This window comes from Nomascus leucogenys, chromosome 10 (assembly GCF_006542625.1).
Source record: "Nomascus leucogenys isolate Asia chromosome 10, Asia_NLE_v1, whole genome shotgun sequence".
Taxonomy (NCBI): Eukaryota; Metazoa; Chordata; class Mammalia; order Primates; family Hylobatidae; genus Nomascus; species Nomascus leucogenys.
Genome location: NC_044390.1, coordinates 79,634,685 through 79,655,528, shown reverse-complemented (window position 1 = coordinate 79,655,528; position 20,844 = coordinate 79,634,685). Strand labels below are relative to the sequence as shown.

General features: G+C 44.1%; 1 protein-coding gene across 2 annotated transcripts in view; it reads right to left on the bottom strand.

Moving 5' to 3' along the window:
* Positions 1-20,844, bottom strand: part of PTPN11 (protein tyrosine phosphatase non-receptor type 11) — a 94,392-nt gene that overhangs the window by 34,299 nt on the left and 39,249 nt on the right. For both annotated transcript variants that reach the window (XM_030821438.1, XM_030821439.1), the window contains exon 7: positions 1,995-2,091. In XM_030821438.1, coding sequence (XP_030677298.1) covers positions 1,995-2,091 — 97 coding nt within the window. The remainder of the gene's footprint in view (positions 1-1,994; positions 2,092-20,844) is intronic.

Below are 20,844 nucleotides of genomic sequence, written 5' to 3'. Positions count from 1 at the left end.
GTTTCTGAGATCCTCATGCAAGGCCTACATCCTTCCAGGACTTTTTCCCTCTTGGTTCAACTTGAGCTTTGCCTAGTGGCATTTGGGTGTTACAGAAGATACAGCAGGACACAGTGGCTCACACCTGTAATCCCAACACTTTGGAAGGCCGATGCAGACAGATCGTTTGGGCCCAGGAATTAGAGACCAGCCTGGGCAACATGACGAAACCCTGTCTCTACAAGAAAAATAATTACAAAAAATACAAAAAGTAGCTGGGCATGGTAGCACGTACCTGTAGTCCCAGCTACATTGGAGGCTGGGGTGGGAAGGACCACTTGAGCCCGGGAGGTTGAAGCTGCACTGACCCATGATCATGCCACTGCACTCCAGCCTGGGCAACAGAGTAAGACCCCATCTCAAAAATAAATAAATAAATAAGTAGAAAAAAGGAAGGTCTACATCCTTCCAGGCCTTTTTTCCTCATGATTCAACTTGGGCTTTGCCAGGTGGCATTTGGGTGTTACAGAAGGTACAGCCAGGCACAATGGCTTACACTAGTAATCCCAACACTTTGGGAGGCTGAGGCAAGAGGACCACTTGAGCCCAGGAGTTCAAGACCAGCCTGGGCAACACAGGGAGACCCCGCTCTATAAAAAACTTTATTATTTTTTTAAATTGTTTTTTGTTTTGAGACAGAGTCTCGCTCTGTCACCCAGCCTGGAGTGCAGTGGTGCACACTGCACCTCTGGCTCACTGCAACCTCCACCTCCCGGGTTCAAGCGATTCTCCTGCCTCAGCCTGAGCCTCCCAAGTAGCTGGGATTACAGGCATCCACCACCACACCCGGCTAATTTTTGTAATTTTTAATAGAGATGGGGTTTCACCATGTTGGCCAGGCTATTCTCGAACTCCTAACCTCAGGTGATCCGCCCACCTCGACCTCCTAGAGTGCTGGGATTACAGGCGTCAGCCACTGCGCCAGCCTACAGAAAAACTGTAAAATCAGCCAGGTGTAGTGGTGCCTGCCTATAGTCCCAGCTAATCAGGAGGCTGAGGTGGGAGAATCACTTGAGCCCAGGAGGTTGAGGCTGCAGTGAGCTGTGACTGCACCCTGAGCAACAGAGTGAGACTATGTCTCAAAAAAAAATAGGAAGGTACAGCTTTACAGCTCTGTGAATATTCACAAAGTCTTCTTTTTTTTTTTTTTTGAGACAGAGTTTTGCTCTTGTCACCCAGGCTGGAGTGCAATGGTGCGATCTCGGCTCACTGCAACCTCCATCTCCTGGGTTCAACCAATTTCCCACCTCAGCCTCCCAAGCAGCTGGGATTACAGGCGCCCACTGCCACACCTGGCTAATTTTTGTATTTTTAGTAGAGATGGGGTTTCACCATGTTGGCCGGGCTGGTCTTGAACTCCTGATCGGGATCCGCTCACCTCAGCCTCCGAAAGTGCTGGGATTACAGGTGTGAGCCACCGCGCCTGGCCCACAAAGTCTTCTTCTGAGAAAAGTTTAGGCAGATACCCTTTCTCCAGTAACTTGAGCTCAGGGGATCAGCAAGCAGAACAGTTCTAGGAGCCCTCAGGAGGTGTTTGTCTATTTCCCACTTAAGGGAACTGAGTCCCAGAAAGGAGGCAGGCCTTACCCAGGACTCACAGGCCCAGTGAGGAGGAGTCAAGACACAAATCTGGCACCCTAAGGTCCCTGACACTGAGAGATCCCAAGCCTTGAGATGATCTATCTTGGGCAGACAGAAAATTAATTAACAGAAGGAACCAACCACAAACAAAGCCACCTAGTGGCAACCTTACTCAGTAATCAGCATCATAGGAGCTCAGTGAATGAGGCCATCAACCCCCACCATGGTTGATTATTTTGGAAACTGCTTGCAATTAAAGAAGCTAAGGCCTCCGATGTGCTAACAAGAGCACACGACCCTGAGGAAAGGTACAGAGGTGCTAGGAATCAAAATCTCCAAGAGTGACTATTACTGAGCGGAATATTGATACTTACAGGGCAGGATGTTTTTATATCTATTTTTGTTTTTGTTTTCTTGCCTTTGACCCTCTTTTCGGCTGTAGAGAAGTTTGCACTCCTGTTGTTGTAGTGTCTGGAAAGAAAGAAAAGTCAATATTATCACATGTCAAAGAGTCACAGAAAAAGAAAAAAGCCTGGCTCAGCATTTCTTCTTTAAGGAATTCATCCTAGGAAATGTTCAGAGTTCTGTGCGATAGCTACAAGAATGTTCATCTGGGTCGGGCGTGGTGGCTTACACCTGTAATCCCCACACTTTGGGAGGCTGAGGTGGGCAGATCACTTCGGGGCAGGAGTTCGAAACCAGCCTGGCCAACATGGTAAAACCACATCTCTACCAAAAACACAAAAATTAGCCAGGCATGGGCACCTGTAATCCCAGCTACGTGGGAGGGTGACGCAGGAATCACTTGAGCAGAGATTGTGCCACTGCATTCCAGCCTGGGCGACACAGCGAGACTCCGTCTCAGAAAAAAAAAAAAAAAAAGAAGGTTCATCTGAACGCTGCAACAACAGTGGAGAAATGCTGAAAATAATATAAATGTCTAACAGGAAAGGACCGCCTAAATAAAACTATTGTTTGTTCATACAAAAGAATGTTCTATGTCCATTTAAAAAGATGTACTATGAAAATAATGCCTTGGAAAGATGATGAAAGTGAAAAGAAAGTCAAACCTCCAAAATAGCATATGATGTAATCATATGCTTGCATTCACCTACGTACAAAAGAAATGGCATAAGGCACCATGATGTGCATCTGTAGTCCCAGCTACTCAGGAGGCTGAGGCTGGAGGATCACTCGAGCCCAGGAGTTCAAGACCAGCCTGGGCAAAAAAATGAGATGCTATCTCAAAAAGAAAAAAATGTTTTAATTTTTTTCTTTAAAAAAAAAAAAAAAAAGAGGCCGGGCGCGGTGGCTCACGCTTGTAATCCCAGCACTTTGGGAGGCCGAGGCGGGCAGATCACGAGGTCAGGAGATCGAGACCACGGTGAAACCCCGTCTCTACTAAAAATACAAAAAATTAGCCGGGTGTGGCGGCGGGCGCCTGTAGTCCCAGCTACTCGGAGAGGCTGAGGCAGGAGAATGGCGTGAACCCGGGAGGCGGAGCTTGCAGTGCGCCGAGATTGCGCCACTGCACTCCAGCCTGGGCGACAGAGCGAGACTCCGTCTCAAAAAAAAAAAAAAAAAAAAAAAGGCACAAGGCCAGGTGCAATGGCTCATGCCTGTAATCCTAGCACTTTGGGAGGCCAAGGCGGGTGGAGTACCTGAAGTCAGGAGTTAAAGACCAGCCTGGCCAACATGATGAAACGCCGTCTCTACTAAAAATACAAAAATTAGCCAGGCTTGATGGCACACCCCTGTAATCCCAGGTACTCGGGAGGCTGAGGCACGAGAATCACTTGAACCCAGGAGGCAGAGGTTGCAGAGAGCCAAGATCACGTTCCTGCCCTCCAGCCTGGGTAACAGAGGGAGACTCCGTCTCGGGAAAAAAAAAAAAAAAGTGGGATAAGAACCAAATAGGTAATGGTGATATTTTTTTCCTCCCAGGGTAGCAGGATTATGAAGTCCTTTTCTTGTTTTTTTTTTCCCCACTGTGTTCTCCCTTGAATTTTCTACAATGAAAAAATAGAATATTTATAAGAAAAATCTTTAAAAATAACAATTATAAAGAATGAAACCCAACAAGGATTGGCATAGCATATCACAAATAACAGCTGTGATCTATATTCTTTTTTCTTCTTCCTTTTTTGTTTTAAATAAGACAGGGTCTCTCTCTCTCTCTCTCTCTCTCTCTGTTTATTGTATGATGGAGCCACGGCACTCCAGCCTGTGTGGCAAAACAAGATCCTGTCTCAAAAAAAAGTCAATTTCAGGGGATAATCAGTTTACAAAAAGCCTAGTGTTTAATGGGAAATCACAAATAGGCAAATCAAGAAAGTAAAAGGTAGGCTAAGAAAAGAAAATTTATATATAAAATGCCGAAATGGCTACCCTCAAAGAGTCCTACAAGGAAAAACAGAGTCATATTTCACAACACAGTAGCCCTGTTTTATTTCCATTTCATTTATCGGAATTTCAGAAATACAAAAGTCTGGACTTTAAATTGGTATTTTATGCTCAGTTTCAAAATGCAACCTTCAGCCTGGATGTAAGCTCATCGCAAAAGCGTTTAACTAGCTGAAACCTGGACAAAAATAAGAACAATGTAGGTAGAACTGTGACAAGGAATCAGTCATTTGAATTTTTTTTAATGAGCTCAGGTTAAGGAGTTAAAGCTGTTTGCCCTCTCTGGGCAAGCATTTCCTTAGACTGTGAGCCAGTCTTACCAAGCAATACTGCTGTGTTAGCAAGAAGGTTTAACCTTGATGTTTAGACAGGTTATTAAGGTGAGGTTCAAAAAGAAGTTCAAACACTGAACTGAATCAATCACTTCAACTAAATGAAGTGAAACGACATCAACAAAAAATACAATACCGGGGGAGGGGGACTGGGACTAATTAGCAGCTTGATTTAAAACAAACTTGGCAGGAAAGCATTCAGGCCTTCATTTATGAACCCAACTTCTCATGACACTTCACTGAGGTAGGGGGTGGCAGGGCGCACGTGGCCAAAGCAATTACTATGCAAGGTGAATTTCCTACAGTTCCTGTTTAATTACCCTTCAATTTCTCCCTCGCCTTCAAGATCAAGTCCAAGCTGTTCAGGATGACGCACAGGCCTTCTAGTCTCTGGGCTAATCAGGGCCTGCCTCTAAGTTCCCTTCTGTTTCGCCAAGCTACTTTGCCTGTCTGTGCCTCAGTTTCCTTGAGTGTGAAATGAGCGCAATCCTTTCTACCCCCAAAGGGCTGGGGTGAGGGTCAAATGAGATGCATGTACATCACTATACAGTGCATGAAATACAATGAAGCAAGTACACAGATACTGGCTATTTCTATGATATCACTATTTCTACATGAACTCTACACTGGCTACTCCACGTGTGGCCTGTAGACCAGCAGCATTAGCACCACCTAGGAGCTGGTTAGAATCCCAGGCCCAGGTCCTACTCCAGACTTAATCAAAATCTGTATTTTTGCTCGAGGACAGGAGGTCAAGACCAGCCTGGGCAATATGGTGAGAGCTGGCTTCTACAAAAAATTTAAAGATTAGCCAAGCATAGTGGCATGCATCTGTAGTCCCAGCTACTCGAGAGGCTGAGGTGGGAGGATTACTTGAGACCAGAAGGTCAAGGCTGCAGAGAACCATGATTGCACCACTGCAGGCCAGCCTGGGCAATGAAGCAAGACTCTGTTTCAAAAAAAAAAAAAAGCACCTTCAAGATGCTTTGGCATCTCTGCATACCACCTCTTACGTCATCTGTTTCCTTAAACTGAACTCCTCTTTTTCTCCTTCACAAAATATATTTCAAAAAGAAACTGCCTCAGCCAGGCCCAGTGGCTCACGCCTATAATCCCAGCACTTTGGGAGGCCAAGGCGGATGGATCACCTGAGGTCAGGAGTTCGAGAACAGCCCAATCAACATGGCAAAACCTGGTCTCTACTAAAAATATGAAAATTAGCTGGGAGTGGTGGTGGGCACCTGTAATCCCAGCTACTTGGGAGGCTGAGGCAGGAGAATCATTTAAACCCGGGAAGCAGAGGTTGCAGTGAGCCGAGATTGTGCCACTGCACTCCAGCCTGGGTGACAGAGCAAGACCCTGTCTCAAAAAAAGAAAAGAAAAAAGAAATTGCCCTTACTTGCACATATTTTAAAAAATTTTTCATTTTGCTATATATAGAAGGTAAGCAGAAAAGGGAATATAACAAAAATGAAATATTATCAAATTCTACCTAGATACTGGGGCATTCCTGACGCTTTGCAAAAAAAAAGACACAGGCAAGTGTTAGAGGTAGATGTTAAAGACTTACTACTACCATATGGAGACCTTCTTCAGGCTTCATGTAAGGACTAGATAAGGATGAAAAAGAGAAAACCCTTCTCATTTGCTAATTCATCTTACCTACTGTGATGGGGTAACACAAAGAATCATCTCACAACACAAAGGGAACACTTCGCCAGACTAAATTCAGAGTTCCAGACCAGGGAAATCCTCATCAAAACTCATTTTGGCTGGGCCACCCATCATCAGGTCTGCCAGAGGCTTCCCTTATTCCTTTTTTTTTTGTTGGGACAGGGTCATGCTCTGTCGCCCAGGCTGGAATGCAGTGGTGTGATCATAGCTCACTGTAACCTCAAACTCCTGGGCTCAAGCGATCCTCGCACCTCAGCCTCTTGAGTAGCTGGGACTACGGGCGCACACCACCACATCTGGCTAATTATTTTCCTTTTTGTAAAGACAGGGTCTCACTATGTTGCCCAGGCTGGTCTCACACTCGAGGACTCCAGCCCTCCTCCGGCCTCAGCCTCCCAAAGCACTGAGATTACAGGCGTGAGCCACTGCACCTGTCCTGCACTTTCCTTATCCTGCAGTAAGTTCTCAATCACCTCTTCCAGGCGGACTTGGGGCTTGAACAGTGCACAGTCAAGATGGCTGCTGGGTCCAGAGGCTTCCACAGAGGACAGGAGAGGCGTCCCTGCATCTCAGGCACAGGTGGGTGCTAACTGCCAGCAGCTGACAGCTGTCACAGATTGATAATAGCTAACAGCGCATCTCTCCCCCAGCTCCTTCCCTAGTGCACCCATTAGCCCAGCCTCATCTGCACCTGGGACTCAAGTTGCCTAAACATATTTCATTACCCACAGCAGAAGATGCCATCCATCTAGAGTGAGATTGAAAATACAAACAATTCAGAAGTTGTGACTTTCCATGCTCTGCCCGCAGAGGCTCCCAAAGGCTAAGGGCGCTTCCTCCCCAGCACCAGGCTTATGGCTCTAAGCTCCAGAAGAATATCAAATAAACCCTGCCCTCGAGGAGAATACATTCCTGTCAGGGTTTATCTTCCACAACCTCCCTCCCACCAGCAGTCCCTGGGGCACAAAAACTGCTAATGACCTGTCAAGCTGAATGTCACCACATCTCCATCCTTCTCCACTGGCCTTGGCAGGGATGCTAATGAGGAGGCTTGGGCAGGCAGCAAAAAGGACAATGTAAAGCAGGGACACAGGCTGCCAGACACCCCCTTTTCCCAAATAATACATCCAAAGGGTTTGCACCAAACTGTGAACTCTCAAAAAGGACCAGAGGCTAGTTACAGTCACCTGACTGCAGGAGTCTAAACAGATCTAGAGCCAAAGAAACTGCATAAAACTATTAAATTTAATGATATGGTTTGGATGTCTGTCCTCTCCAAATCTCATGTTGAAATATGACCTCCAGTGTTGGAGGTGGGGCCTAAAGGAAGGTGGTGGATCCTTCATGAATGTTTTGGTGCCATCCTCACAGTGAGTGAGTTCTCGCTCTAAGTTCACGTGCAATCTGGTTGTTTAAAACAGTGTGGTGGCCGCGCGCAGTGGCTCATGCCTGTAATCCCAGCACTTTGGGAGGCTGAGTGGGCGGATCACTTGAGATCAGGAGTCCGAGACCAGCCTGGCCAACATGGTGAAACCCCGTCTCTACTAAAAATACAAAAATCAGTTGGGCATTGTGATGCACACCTGTAGTCCCAACTACTCAGGAGGCTGAGGCAGGAGAATTGCTTGAACCTGGCAGGCAGAGGCTGCAGTGAGCTGAGATCACTGCACTCCAGGCTGGGCAACAGAGTAAGACACTGTCTCAAATTAAAATAAAAAAAAAAGAGCGTGGCACCCATCCCACCCTTGCCACCACTCCGGCCATGTGATCGTCTGCTCTCCCTTTGCCTTCCACTATGACCAGAAGCTTCCTGAGGCCCTCACCAGAAGCAGATGCTGGAGCCATGCTTGTACAGCCTTCAGAACCATGAGCTAATTAAACCTCTTGTCTTTATAAATTACCTAGACTCAGATATTCCTTTAGAGCAGTGCAAAACAGCCTAACACATCTAATAAACTATTAAAAGGTATCCACAGAAAGTCAATGTCCTGATCCATGTTGTACAGGTGAGTGCCCAACAGCACTACTGACTGTGGAGGAGGTAAGTTTTCATTGTTTCCCTTACGTAAGTGTAAGACCAACCCTTACATTTATGGGCACTGAACATTCCTGCTCCCCAGCCCAGACCCCTGCCAACCTAAATGCCAGGAGCAGCAGCTCAGTGACTGCAATGACCAAAATAGACCCCAGAGGCTTCCAAAGCCCTTGGATTGAAAACCACTGGACCTGGCTCTTGACTAGAATTTCATGAATGAAAGTGGAGGAAGAGGACCAAGGAGAGAGGCAGACAGAAAACAAACTGGCTGAGCCAGGCATCCCCAGGCACCATGACGATGCCCTAACGACCATTTCACCTGCACTGCTCTGAGCAACAGAGCCAAAATACCTAGGGAAGAAAAATAATGACACTCACCATTACGGCCAGACCAACCTGTATAGTTACTTTATTTTTTTTTTCTTAAATTTTTTATATTTTAAATTCTTGGCCCAGCAGGCAGAGAGATTACTTTTTAAAACAAAGATACGGCTGGGGGCCATGGCTCACGCCTGTAATCCTAGCACTTCGGGAGGCTGAGGCAGGCGGATCACCTGAGGTCAGGAGTTCGAGATTAGCCTGGCCAACACGGTAAAACCCCATATAAATACAAAAATTAGCCAGGTGTGGTGGCGCACACCTGGAACGCCAGATACTTGGGAGGCTGAGGCAGGACAATCACTTGAAACTGGGAGGCAGAGGTTGCAGTGAGCCAAGATCACGCCACTGCACTCTAGCTTGGGTGACAGAATGAGACTTTGTCTCAAAAAAAAAAAGATTAATAAAAACAACAAAAACAAAGCTACAAGGGTGTATATATTGGACAGGGGAGGGGATAGAGTGGGAGAGAGCAAGATTAACAAAATTTGGTCTGTGTTAAAGCTGGGTGTTGGGGAAAAGGGGGGTCCGCTGGACTATTTTCTCTATTTTGGGGTCTGTTTGAAAATTTCAATAATAAAAGGTTTTTTGTTTATTTGTTTTAGAGACATGGTCGTGCTTTGCCACACAACCCGGAGTGCAGTGGCCTGATCGTACGTAGCTCACTGTAACCTTAAACTGGGCTCAAGCAATCCTCCTGCCTCAGCCCCTCAAGTAGCTAGGACTACAAGTATGCACCACCACACCCGGCTAATTTGTTTTACTTTTTGTAGAGACAGGGTCTCGTTGTGTTGCCCAGGCTGGTCTCGAACTCCTGGCTTCAAGTGATCCTCCTGCCTCAACTTCCCAAAGTGCTTGGATTATAGGCATGAGCCACCACATACAGCCAAAAAGACTTTCATAAATAAATCAATAATAAATAAAAATGTAAAAGCTCCTACTAACTTTCCCCCTGCCCTACCCATGGCTGTGGCCTTCTGAAGAAGAGAAAAAAAGCTGAGAAAGGCTGTCACACAGATGGTCTCTCTAGTTTTGATGCCGTGAATAATTATTAAGACAGCGGTAACCACCTGGGCAGGCTCCAAAACCAGGCCTCCTACCCAGACTGAAGGAACTTCTGTTTTCCTTTGGCATCTGTCCTCTCTGCAAAGAAACACTGCAATTTCTCATTCCATTCTCTGTAATGAAAGCTTTGCAACATTACCCGACACCAAAGGTGGATGAAAGCCACCACTTCCTGACACCATGCTGCAAAGCCTGTCACCAATTCTCTTGGGCAGCTCTTCCTGCATGAGTCCACAGCACTATCCAGGAAAGAAGGGCAGCTGGAGACTCTCATCCCCGGAGATGGTCCTAGAAGGTCCTAACTGACCAACATGACTTGCGAAGCACCACAGGGAATATAAACAATCCAAGGCAAGGTTCCTTTCCAGGTGCCTGTTGTAAGCCACCCACCTCCAACAAGGTGGGGTATAAGTAGAAAAACAAATTAAAAAGGCATGGTTTAGCAGGGCATGGTAGTTCATGCCTGTAATCCCAGCACTTTGGGAGGCTGAGGCAGGATAATCCTTTGAGGCCAGGAGTTTGAAACCAGCCTGGGCAACATAGTGAGACCCTCATCTCTGCAAAAATTGAAAAATTTGCCAGGCATGGTGGCACATGCCTGTAGTCCCAGCTACTCTGGAGGCTGACACAGGAGAATCCCTTGAACCCAAGAGTTCAAGGCTGCAGTGACCTGATTGTGCCACTGCACTCAAACCTGGGAGACAGAGCAAGACCCTATCTCAAAAATGAATAAATAAATAAATAAAAAGACATGGTCCTTGAAGGAAAACAGGTTCTGACACATGAAACAGCAGCAAATAGTACAAGACAAATCTATAACTGTGTAATTTTTAATTATGCACTGTGGAATTTAAGGAATGAGATCTATGAAATTAACTGAAGAAGGTTTCTGGGAGGAGCTGAAGTTGAAAACACGTAAAAAATTTAGATGGGTATAGGCAAGAAAGGGAGGCAACCTCGCAAGTTGGGGGTGGGGGGGCGAATGCAAAGGTGGCATTATGCCAGCGAGTGTGCAGGAGAGTGAAGGAGACCAGGCAGCAAGTCTGGAAGCGTGAACTAGGAAGTGGGGGGAAAAGAGAAAAGATGGGGAGAGTGAGAAAAACAGTGGGGGCCTTAAGAACTGGGCAGGAGAATCTCAATGGCTGAGTGAAAGAAAGCATGGCATGGTAGACATGGAGTCAGAAGTCCCCAAGTTCAAACCTCAGCCAACCATTTGCCAGTCACATCCCTGGAGGCAACTTTCTCACTTCTGGGAGTCACTTTCTTCATCTTCAAAATGAAATAGGTGACCAGGCACAGTGGCTCACACATGTAATCTCAGCACTTTGGGAGGCTGAGGTGGGCGGATTGCTTGAGCCCAGGAGTTCAAGACCAGCCTGGGCAACATGGCGAAACCCCGTCCCTACTAAAAATAGAAAAAATTAGCGAGGCATGGTGGCACACACCAGTAGTCCTAGCTATTTGGGAGGCTGAGGTGGGAGGATCACCTGAGCCCAGGAAGTCAAGGCTGTAGTGAGCCAAGATCATGCCACTGCACTCCAGCCTGGGCAACAAGAGTGAGACTCTGCTACAAAAACAACAACAACAAAAAGCCATGGGGGGTGCAGGGGGATAAGGAACAAAAGAGAAAGAAATATTCCAACAGAAAGAAAGGAATTTCTCCAGAATGTAACATTTAGCTTATGGAATAAAACCTCTAACTACTGAAATGTTCTACCCACAGGAAGGTAGCAGCTCCTCTACTAAGTCTGGGAACTCAGGCGTAGATAGAAAATCCTGGTTACAGGGCAAGCCTGCCACCCTGGAGCATTTTTAAGCATGAGGCTGGAGCCCTGCTTGAGGGTTTTGTTCACTGCGGTGTTGCTTAGTCACCAGGGGGAAGATTTCCACTAGAGATCGCCGACAAGAATTATTATTCTAGACACAGCTCTGGGGTGCAGTTAAAGTCTTGTTTCCATGAAACCTAACCATCTCGAAGTAGAATTTATAGCTCCCCTAAGCAGGATGTAATCACTTTAAAGAAATCAAACTGGACTGTGGATGTGAAGACACACTAGCTTCTCCTGGAGAACTTCAGTTAGCAGAGCTGCTGGTGGAATCCGGGACATCTATGAAGCTGTCAGCGAAATGACCACAATGCTAGTGCAAGCTGAAAACAGCTTTGGACCACCACAGAGAAGAGAGGCTAGCACGACAGCAGGCCGGGCTTTTAAAAAAAGAAATAAAGAAATTACTCAGGGAAACAAGTGTTAAAGCCCTAGGAAAAAATAACCCCAGTTAATAAGGTGTTGTATAGGGGTTTCTTGTTTGGGGCTTTTGAGGGGTTTTTTGGTATTGTGGTATTTTTTAAATCTAAAAAAGGTTTAAAAACTAAAATCTTTCTGAAATTCAGCACTACCAATTCTTGGGCACCTGGGTACAGGGATCTCAAAGACTAAAATGCACATCCTACATCCACCCAGCTAGCTTAGTTGGTAGAGATGAGACTTAAACTGTGGTTTCACCACACCTCAAACAGGGGCTCCATCCGAACACAAATTGGAGGATACCAAAGCAGAACATCTCAAAGCAAAGCCCAGAACATTCCTTCATACGTTGTAAGCATCTGATAGCTATTCACTGAATATACACAGAGGGTCTGAATCCAATACGACTCTCTCGATACAGGAAATAGCTCAGATCCAACATGCCACAAATACTTATTTTGTTCCTACTGTGTGCCAGGCTTTCAGCTGGATTCTGGGGCTACAGGGAACAAAATAGGACTGCCTGTCTTTGTGGGGTCTGTGGACTGATCCGGGTTATTTTCCTAGAAAATATGCACATAGGTCAAGCACAGTGGCACATGCCTGAAATCCCAGCACTTTGGGAGGCTGAGGCAGGAAGATCGCTTGAGGCCAGGAGTTCAAGACTAGCCTGGCTACACATGTACCCAGGAACTGAAAATAAAATAAAGAACAGCCTGGGCAACATAGCGAGACACCATCTCTTAAAAAAAGTTAAAATTAAAAAAAGGAAATTTGCAAATGGCAGACATAAAACAGTAGGATCAAACTGTGCCTCTTTATTGTTCCCTATCAGTTTCATCTGAGCAAAACCTCTTTTTTATTTATTTATTTATTTTTTTTTTTGAGACAGAGTCTCACTCTGTCGCCCAGGCTGAAATGCAGTGGTGCAATCTCGACCCACTACAACCTCCACCTCCTGGGTTCAAGCAATTCTACTGCCTCAGCCTCCTGAATAGCTGATATTGCAGATGCTCGCCACCAAGCCTGGCTAATTTTTGTATTTTTAGTAGAGACAGGATTTCACCATGTTGGTAAAACAATTTCACCACCAGGCTGGTCTCGAACTCCTGGCCTCAAGCAATCAGCCTGCATCAGCCTCTCAAATGCTGGGATCACAGGCGTGAGCCACCACACCCAGCCATAAAACCTCTCTTTATTCCAACAGACCTTCCTATGTTATCTGTTTCTGTGTGGGTATCCACACAAATTATTTATGAACTTCAAAGATGGTAAGTACTATAAAGGAAAGGATGTGCTGCTACGTACACACATATAACAGGAAGAACGTCGAAGCGTGGGGATGGGAATCAAGGAAGGTTTCCTTGCAAAAATGCCCTTGAGGCTGGGGACTGAAGAATAAAGAGATGTTAGCCAGACGAAGAAATGAGGCAAGAAGAACATTCTAGCACAATCCCAACTGTAATATCATAAAATTCATTGAAGAATCATCTTCCAGTTGGATGTCTCACAGGCAATTGAAAATTCAACATATCCAAAATGAAAGCTGATCACCTCCCCAAAAGACTGTTCCTTCCAGTCTTCCACACCTAAGAAAATGGCAACTCCATCCTACCAGTTGCTCAAGTCAAAAGTGTTCATCTTATCCTTGACTCAGTTCTGTCATGCTACATGATCTATCATATCCGCCTTCAAATATTGGCAATTCTACATTCAAAATAGCTCTAGAACCCAACCACTTCTACTGCTGCTGCCCTGGGCCAAGCACCATCACTTTTCTGCTCAGGTGATTACGACAGCCTCCTTCCTGGTCTCCCTACCTCCACCTACCCCTCATAGACTGTCCTCCATGCAGCAGCCAGAGTGATCCCCTCGCTTCTGTGCTCAAAACTTTTCACAGGCTTTCCATCTTCCTCCAAGTAAAATCAAAAGGCCTTCCAGTGACCCACAATGCCCTTCATGATGGGACCCGTCCACCATTGCTCCACCTCCATTTCCCTCTTGAGAGAGGGTCTCACTGTGTCACCCAGGGTGGAGTGCAGTGGCATACTCATAGCTCACTGCAGCCTCGAACTCCTGGGCTCAAGCGATCCTCCTGCCTCAGCCTCCCTACAGGCATGCACCACCATGCCCAGCTCCTTTTTTTTTTTTGTAGAGAACCCAAGGTCTGGCTCGGTTGCCCAGGCTGATCTCAAATTCCTCCCACTTCAGCCTCCCAAAATGCTGGGATTGTAGGCATGAGACACCGCACCTGGCCTTTTCAACTTCTCTCTTGTACATTTCCCATCCATTCCAATTGTACTGGCCTGTGTGCAGATTGTGCAACATGGTAAACAAACCCCCACCTCAGGGCCTTTGCACTTGCTGTTCCCTCTACCTGGAATGTTCTCCCTGAGGTTATATGCGTGGTTGGCTCCATTATTTCCTTCAGAGCTTTGTTCAAATGCCACCTTATCAAAGAGACCTAAACAGTAAAGGCCTATCAAAACACCCTTTTTATCTTACACTACTTTGTTTTCTCTGTAGCACTTATCACCATCTCACAGATTGAATATTGAACTGTTTCTTTGTTTACTGCCTGTCTCTCCCACTTGACTGTACACTCCATAAAGATAAAGACTGATTTGTTCACTGCTCCATCCCCAAAACCTAGAATAGAACCAGACATAGAGTCGGTGTTCAATCAATATTTGCTGAATGAAGGAAGGAATAAGTCACTGCAACCAGAAGTGTCTATAGTTTTTGGTAGATATTTTTGGGACATCTGCCCAACTCACTACAACCCTCATCACTGAAAACTATTTCTCCCCAAAGATGTCTACAGCAGACACTTTTGTTCCACATGATCATGTCCTTGACATTGTTCTTTGGACTAGAGATGGATGGCATCTGAGTCAATGAGAATTTCTGAGACTTTGGTACAAAGACTGAAAGTTGCTAGTTTCAATATCTGAAAGGGGCTAGAAGTAGGGTTTGTAAGTCAAGTCAAGAAGCAGAAAAATCTACTGAAGAGAAAAGAATGAAGCAGGTGTATGGAGAGCAAGGATACTAGACACAGAGGGGAGTTAGAGGAGGAAGATGAATGGAAAGAAGAAAGCCTGAGGGACAGTCCATCCACAACCTGGGTCCTGTGGTGCCTTGTAGTCGGTTGCAATGTCCAGTCTCAGCCCACAGTACCCCCTGGCAGCTGAGTCCTATAGGACTCAACAGGGAACAGCAGGCACAGAGAGGGGGCAAAAACCTTTTTTTTTTTTTTTTTTGATACAGAGTCTTGCTCTGTCACTCAGGCTGGAGTGCAGTGGCACAATCTCAGCTCACTGCAACTTCTGCCTCCCAGGTTTAAGCAATTCTCCCTGCCTTAGTCTCCCTAGTAGCTGGTATTACAGGTGCCCACCACCACGCCAAGCTAATTTTTTGTATTTTTTAGTAGAGACGGGGTTTCGCCATGTTGACTAGGCTGGTCTTGAACTCCTGAACTCAGGTAATCCGCCCGCCTCAGCCTCCCAAATTGCTGGGATTATAGGTGTGAGTCACCACGCCCGGCCCAAAAACCTTTTCGATACAACCATGCAATATGCACCTCACCACAATGCACAGGGCCGATTCAAGTGTATAATAACACACACATTGCAGGCACAAAATTACAGAATTATAACCAGCCTTTTCATTTAGTTAGTGTCAGTCTCATTTGAGCAGAACTTTACTTTATTTTAACAAATCTAAAAATATTATCCATCTCTTTACATTCTTGAGCAGAGATACTGCAGGAAGTGAGAGATATTTACACAGATCACAAATGGGCAATCTGTTGGACACGGTGGCGTGTGCCTATAATTCCAGCCTCTCAGGAGGATCACTTGAGCCCAGGAGTTCAAGGCTGCAGTGCACTGCGACAGTGCCTGTAAAGAGCCACTGCACTCCAGCCTGGGCAAGATAGTGAGACCCTATCTCTTTAAAAAAAAAATAATAACTGGCCAGGCATGGTGGCTCACGCCTGTAATCCCAACACTTTGGGAGACCAAGGCAGGAAGATCACTTGAGGTCAGGAGTTTGAGACCAGCCTGGCCAACATGGAGAAATCCCATCCCTACTAAAAATACAAAAAAATTAGCTGGGAGTGGTGGTGCATGCCTGTAATCCCAGCTACTTGGGTGGCTGAGACAGAAGAATCACTTGAACTCGGGAGGTGGAGGTTGCAGTGAGCTATCACACCTCTGCACTCCAGCCTGGGCGACAGAGTGAGACTCCATCTCAAAAATAATAATATCTAATAAAAATTAAAATAAAAAAGAAATAGGCAATCTGTAGGGAAAAATATCAAAGACTTGGGTTTGCAATGTCTAGATCACACAACATATCCTAGAAGAAAATCATCAACCTGAATTTATTTCAGCAGCAAAGGAGAAAAGAACCAAAGAGCTTCACAACAGACTTCACGTTTTAAAGTGCATCAAAGGCAAAAGTAACATCTTCTGGATAGAGATACCTGAAATGACATGTAGAATTTTACAGAACACCAGGAGCAAGGCATAGAGACAAATCAGAGTTAAATTACCAATGGCATTGCAATTTAGAGCTCTGGTTTGTTTTAAAGACTATCGGAGCACAATGCAAGAAGAAAGTGATCCCAAATTTATCACCTTCCAGAAAACAACTAAGGTACAATCACAAAAATGATAATGCTTTGCTATTGTGGATCAAACTTTAGCTTCAGAGGATTTAGATTATGAGTATCTGCTTCCAAGTTTCTAATTTTTTTGATAATGGCTTATTCTGTTCTCAGCCTTATTTCCCTGGTTCCAACCTCAAAGGGCAATTTTTTAAAACACTGAATTTGAGAAGCAAGTACATAAGAGATCTAGAAAGCAGGCCATCAGCTATTTAGATATAGCTTCAGTTTCCACGAAACGTTAATGCCCTAATTTAGTGCACAACAATTTTACCACCTCAGTCTGACCTCTATGGAGAGCCTGTAGAGTATAGATGTGATCTCATTATTTTCCACTTCCTCTTAAAGTCAACTCAATTTTTCCCTTTTGTTGTTAATAATGTATAAAAGATGACCACAATTTGAGATGTGACAGTGTAAAATCATCAGGTCAGCATTTAGAACCAACCATCTTTTTCCATGGCCAGAAGAGTCAGGCTAAGAGTTCCTTCTAAACTCACATCTTGACCCCACCAATGGAATTTGCAAAAAATACCCCATTGCCACACAAGCTCTTTGTGAAAGTATGACTTTGTTCCTAAGCTTCGTTCTAAGTGAACCTAGTGTTAAAGAAGCTACCATGGTACCAGATAACCTGTAATGTTTTTGTTTTAAAGAAATTAATTTTTGCCAGGTGTGGTGGCTCACACTTTAGGAGGCCAAGGCAGGAGGAGCACTTGAGCCCGGGAGTTTGAGACCAGCCTGGGCAACATAGCAAGACCATGTCTTTTTTTTTTTTTCTTCTCTTTTTACTTTGTGTGTCTATTATTTTACATAATTTTTAAATGTTAAAAAAATTTATTTTAAAAAATGCTATAATTTTTAAGTTCACAGTCATTTACACAAATGATCAATTCAGCTATCATTTGTAAAGGAAGTATAAGATTCTATTGAATCTAGATTATAAAATAGCTCACTATTTTTTACATTTAACCAAAATTTTAATTAAAACAGGTAGTTTGCAAATGCTATGCTAAAAGGTTAAAGCATGCTAACCAAAGTCATGTATAATAAAAGTTATAGATGAACAATAACCACCATTTTTTAAATACGGAACATAAAAAATGTTAGTATTACCAGTAGTCAGCAAAAGTAAAACAGGATGCATACACAAGGCTATTCACTGTAATCCTCTCTGTGATACATTTGGAAACTACCCAAATGCCCATCAATAGGTTGAATAAACTGTGGTACAACTACAATGGATTACTATACAGTAAAAAAAGAATGAAGACTATCTCTAGACACTACTATGGATATCTAGGATGTCCAAGATATTTAAAAAAGCAAGGTTAGAAAAAAGTATGTAAAGTTATGCTACTGTTTAAGAAAAAGTGGGATATGGGAATATCTTCTTATATTTTTGAAATGTAATGATAAACCGTAACTTTTTATACTATGGCTAAAATATAGACAGGAGAGGACAAGGATAGAAGGTAGACTTCTTTGAATATACTTTGTTTTTTCAATTTGACTATCAAAGCCAATATTTGTGTAATTATAAATAAAACTTAACAGAAAGAGATTTTTTTAAATGAAACAAATAAACTAACCATATACCCAGTTAGCATACAGCCACACAGAGAGAAGGATGATTACAAATGAGTCTAAGGCACAGGAATTTTTTTTATATACATTTTTTAAAAACAGGGTCCCTGCTCTGTCACCCTGGAGTACAATGTCACAGTCGTATCTCACTGCAGCTTCAAACTCCTGGGCTGAAGCCTACTCTCGCCACAGCCGCTCAATAGCTGGGACTACAGGTACGTGCCACCATGTCTGGTTAATTTTTAATTTTCTTTTGTAGAGACAGGGTCACACTATATTGCCCCGGCTGGTCTCAAACTCCTGAGCTCCAGCAATCCTCCCTTCTTGGCCTCCCAAAGTGCTGGGATTATAGGCGTAAGCCACTGTGCCCAGCAGAATACAGTAACTTGACTACACATCTCTGAAGGATTTTTTGGAAAAGTGCAAAAAAAATTAAACTGTTTTCAGTAATCATATTATTGGGAAGTCATTATTCTAAGATTGTTGTGTGTAATGTGGGATAGAACAAATGAATAATCTTATTATGGCTTCAAGAAGTAGGATTTTTGGCACTAGAGAAAGGAGATACATGGGTAAGATCAATTAGGTTAGTAAAAATCCTGAAGCCCTGAGTTTGATTTGGAAGTATCAATTGAACCCATAATAGATTTTAAATCAGGAAAAAAAAATCTGGCCAGGCTCGTTGGCTCATGCCTGTCGTACACCTATAATCCCATCACACTGGGAGGCTGAGGCAGGAGGATCACTTGAGCTCTGCAGTTCGAGACCATCCTGAGCAACATAATACGACCACATCTCTACTAAAAATAAAAATAAAAAAAATTAGCTGGGCATGGTAGTATGTGCCTGTAGTCCCAGTTACTCAGGAGGCCGAGGTAGAAAGATTGCTTGAGCCCAGACATTCAAGACCAGCCTGGGAAACAAAATGAGACCTCATCTCTACAAAAAAATCAAAAAATTAGCCAGGCATGGTGGCATGCACCTGTGGTCCCAACTACACAGGAAACTGAGGCAGGAGGATCACCTGAGCCCAGGAGTTCACAACTATGTGTTTGCGCCACTGCACACCAGCCTGAGCAACACAGTGAGACCTGCCTCAAAAAAAAAAAAAAAAAAAAAGAAAAGAAAAGAAAACAAAACTGCTTAATAAGAAGGAAGAAATCAACCCTCGGCGATGAAAAGCTTTTTATAGAAATATTCCAACCTAACAAATGAAGAAGAATGATAAAATTATAATATCACTACCATACAGTCCCTTATGAATTAATGGATCTAAGTAACAATGATCAGGAGCTGCTAAGAAAATCAGAGAAGAAACAACAGGACATAAACACCTCCTGATACACCACCGTACATGCTATCTTGCCAAAGAAAACCTGTATCCAATAAAGTCTCTAGATATTTCAACTTACAAGAAATATAAGGGATGGATACATGCTTAAGTCCACCACAGAGAGGCACTCAGCAAAATTCAGACTATAAGTAACTCTCAGAACAAATGATCTGCTTTCTTCAACAGCAGAAAAGACAGGGAGAGGGGGAAGGAAGACAGAAAAAGAGAGAGATGGAAGGGGCATCAAAGTATTCTAAGAGACTTAAAATTTGTTTTGTTTTGTTTTGTTTTGAGATAGAGCCTCACTCTGTCTCCAGGCTGGAGTGCAGTGGCGCGATCTCGGCTCACTGCAACTGCCACCTCCCGGATTCAAGTGATTCTCCTGCCTCAGCCTCTTGAGTAGCTGGGACTGCAGGCACGCACTACCATGCCCGGCTAATTTTTGTATTTTTAGTAGAGACCAGATTTCACCATGTTGGCCAGGATGGTCTCAATCTCTTGACCTCGTGATCCACCTACCTCAGCCTCCCAAAGTGCTGGAATTACAGCCGTGTGCCACAGCGCCCAGCCTTAAGATTTTTAAAACAGAAATATTATGAGACTTAGCCAACCACAGTGTGTGAAGCTTATCTGAAAAATGATTGAACAAAATATTTTTAAATTATAAGACAACTGGTATAATATGAACAATGTTGGGTTATGTGATGCATTTTTAAGGATTCCACAAATATTGAAATATTTATAAATAAAAATATGATGTCAGGGATAATTGATAAAACAGATAATGGCATATCAGGATCCTTTATATGAATCTGTTTTATACACATTTGAAATTTTTTCATAATCAAGGTGGAAGAAAGCACTCCCAATTCAATGCCTGTAATACCAGCACTTTGGGAGGCTGAGGTGGGTGGATCACCTGAGGTCGGAAGTTTGAGACCAACCTGGCCAACATGGTGAAACTCCATCTCTACTAAAAATACAGAAACTAGCCAGGTGAGGTGGTGGGCACCCGTAGTCCCAGCTACTCAGGAGGCTGAGGCAAGAGAATCACTTGAGCCCAGGCGGTGGAGGTTGCAGTGAGCTGAGAACGCACCATTGCACTCCAGCCTGGGCAACAGAGTGAGACTCCATCTAAAAAGAAAAAAAAACAAATTGCAAGTATGTGTGTGTGTGTAGCAATCAGGAAAATGTGAATAGTGACTGATATGTTTTAATATTAAGGAAATACTGTTAATAGTTTTAGATATGATAATGCTATTCAGGTTATAATTTTTTTAAATAAAATAGTTACAGATGAAATGATGTGTAAGATTTGCTTCAAGGTGGGGAGCAGTGGCTCACACCTACAATCCCAGCACTTTGGGAGGCCAAGTCAGGCGGATCACCTGAGGTCAGGAGTTTGAGACCAGCGTGGCCAACAGTGAAAACCCCGTCCCTACTAAAAATACAAAAATTAGCTGGGCATGGTGGTGCACGCCTGTAATCCCAGTTACTCAGGA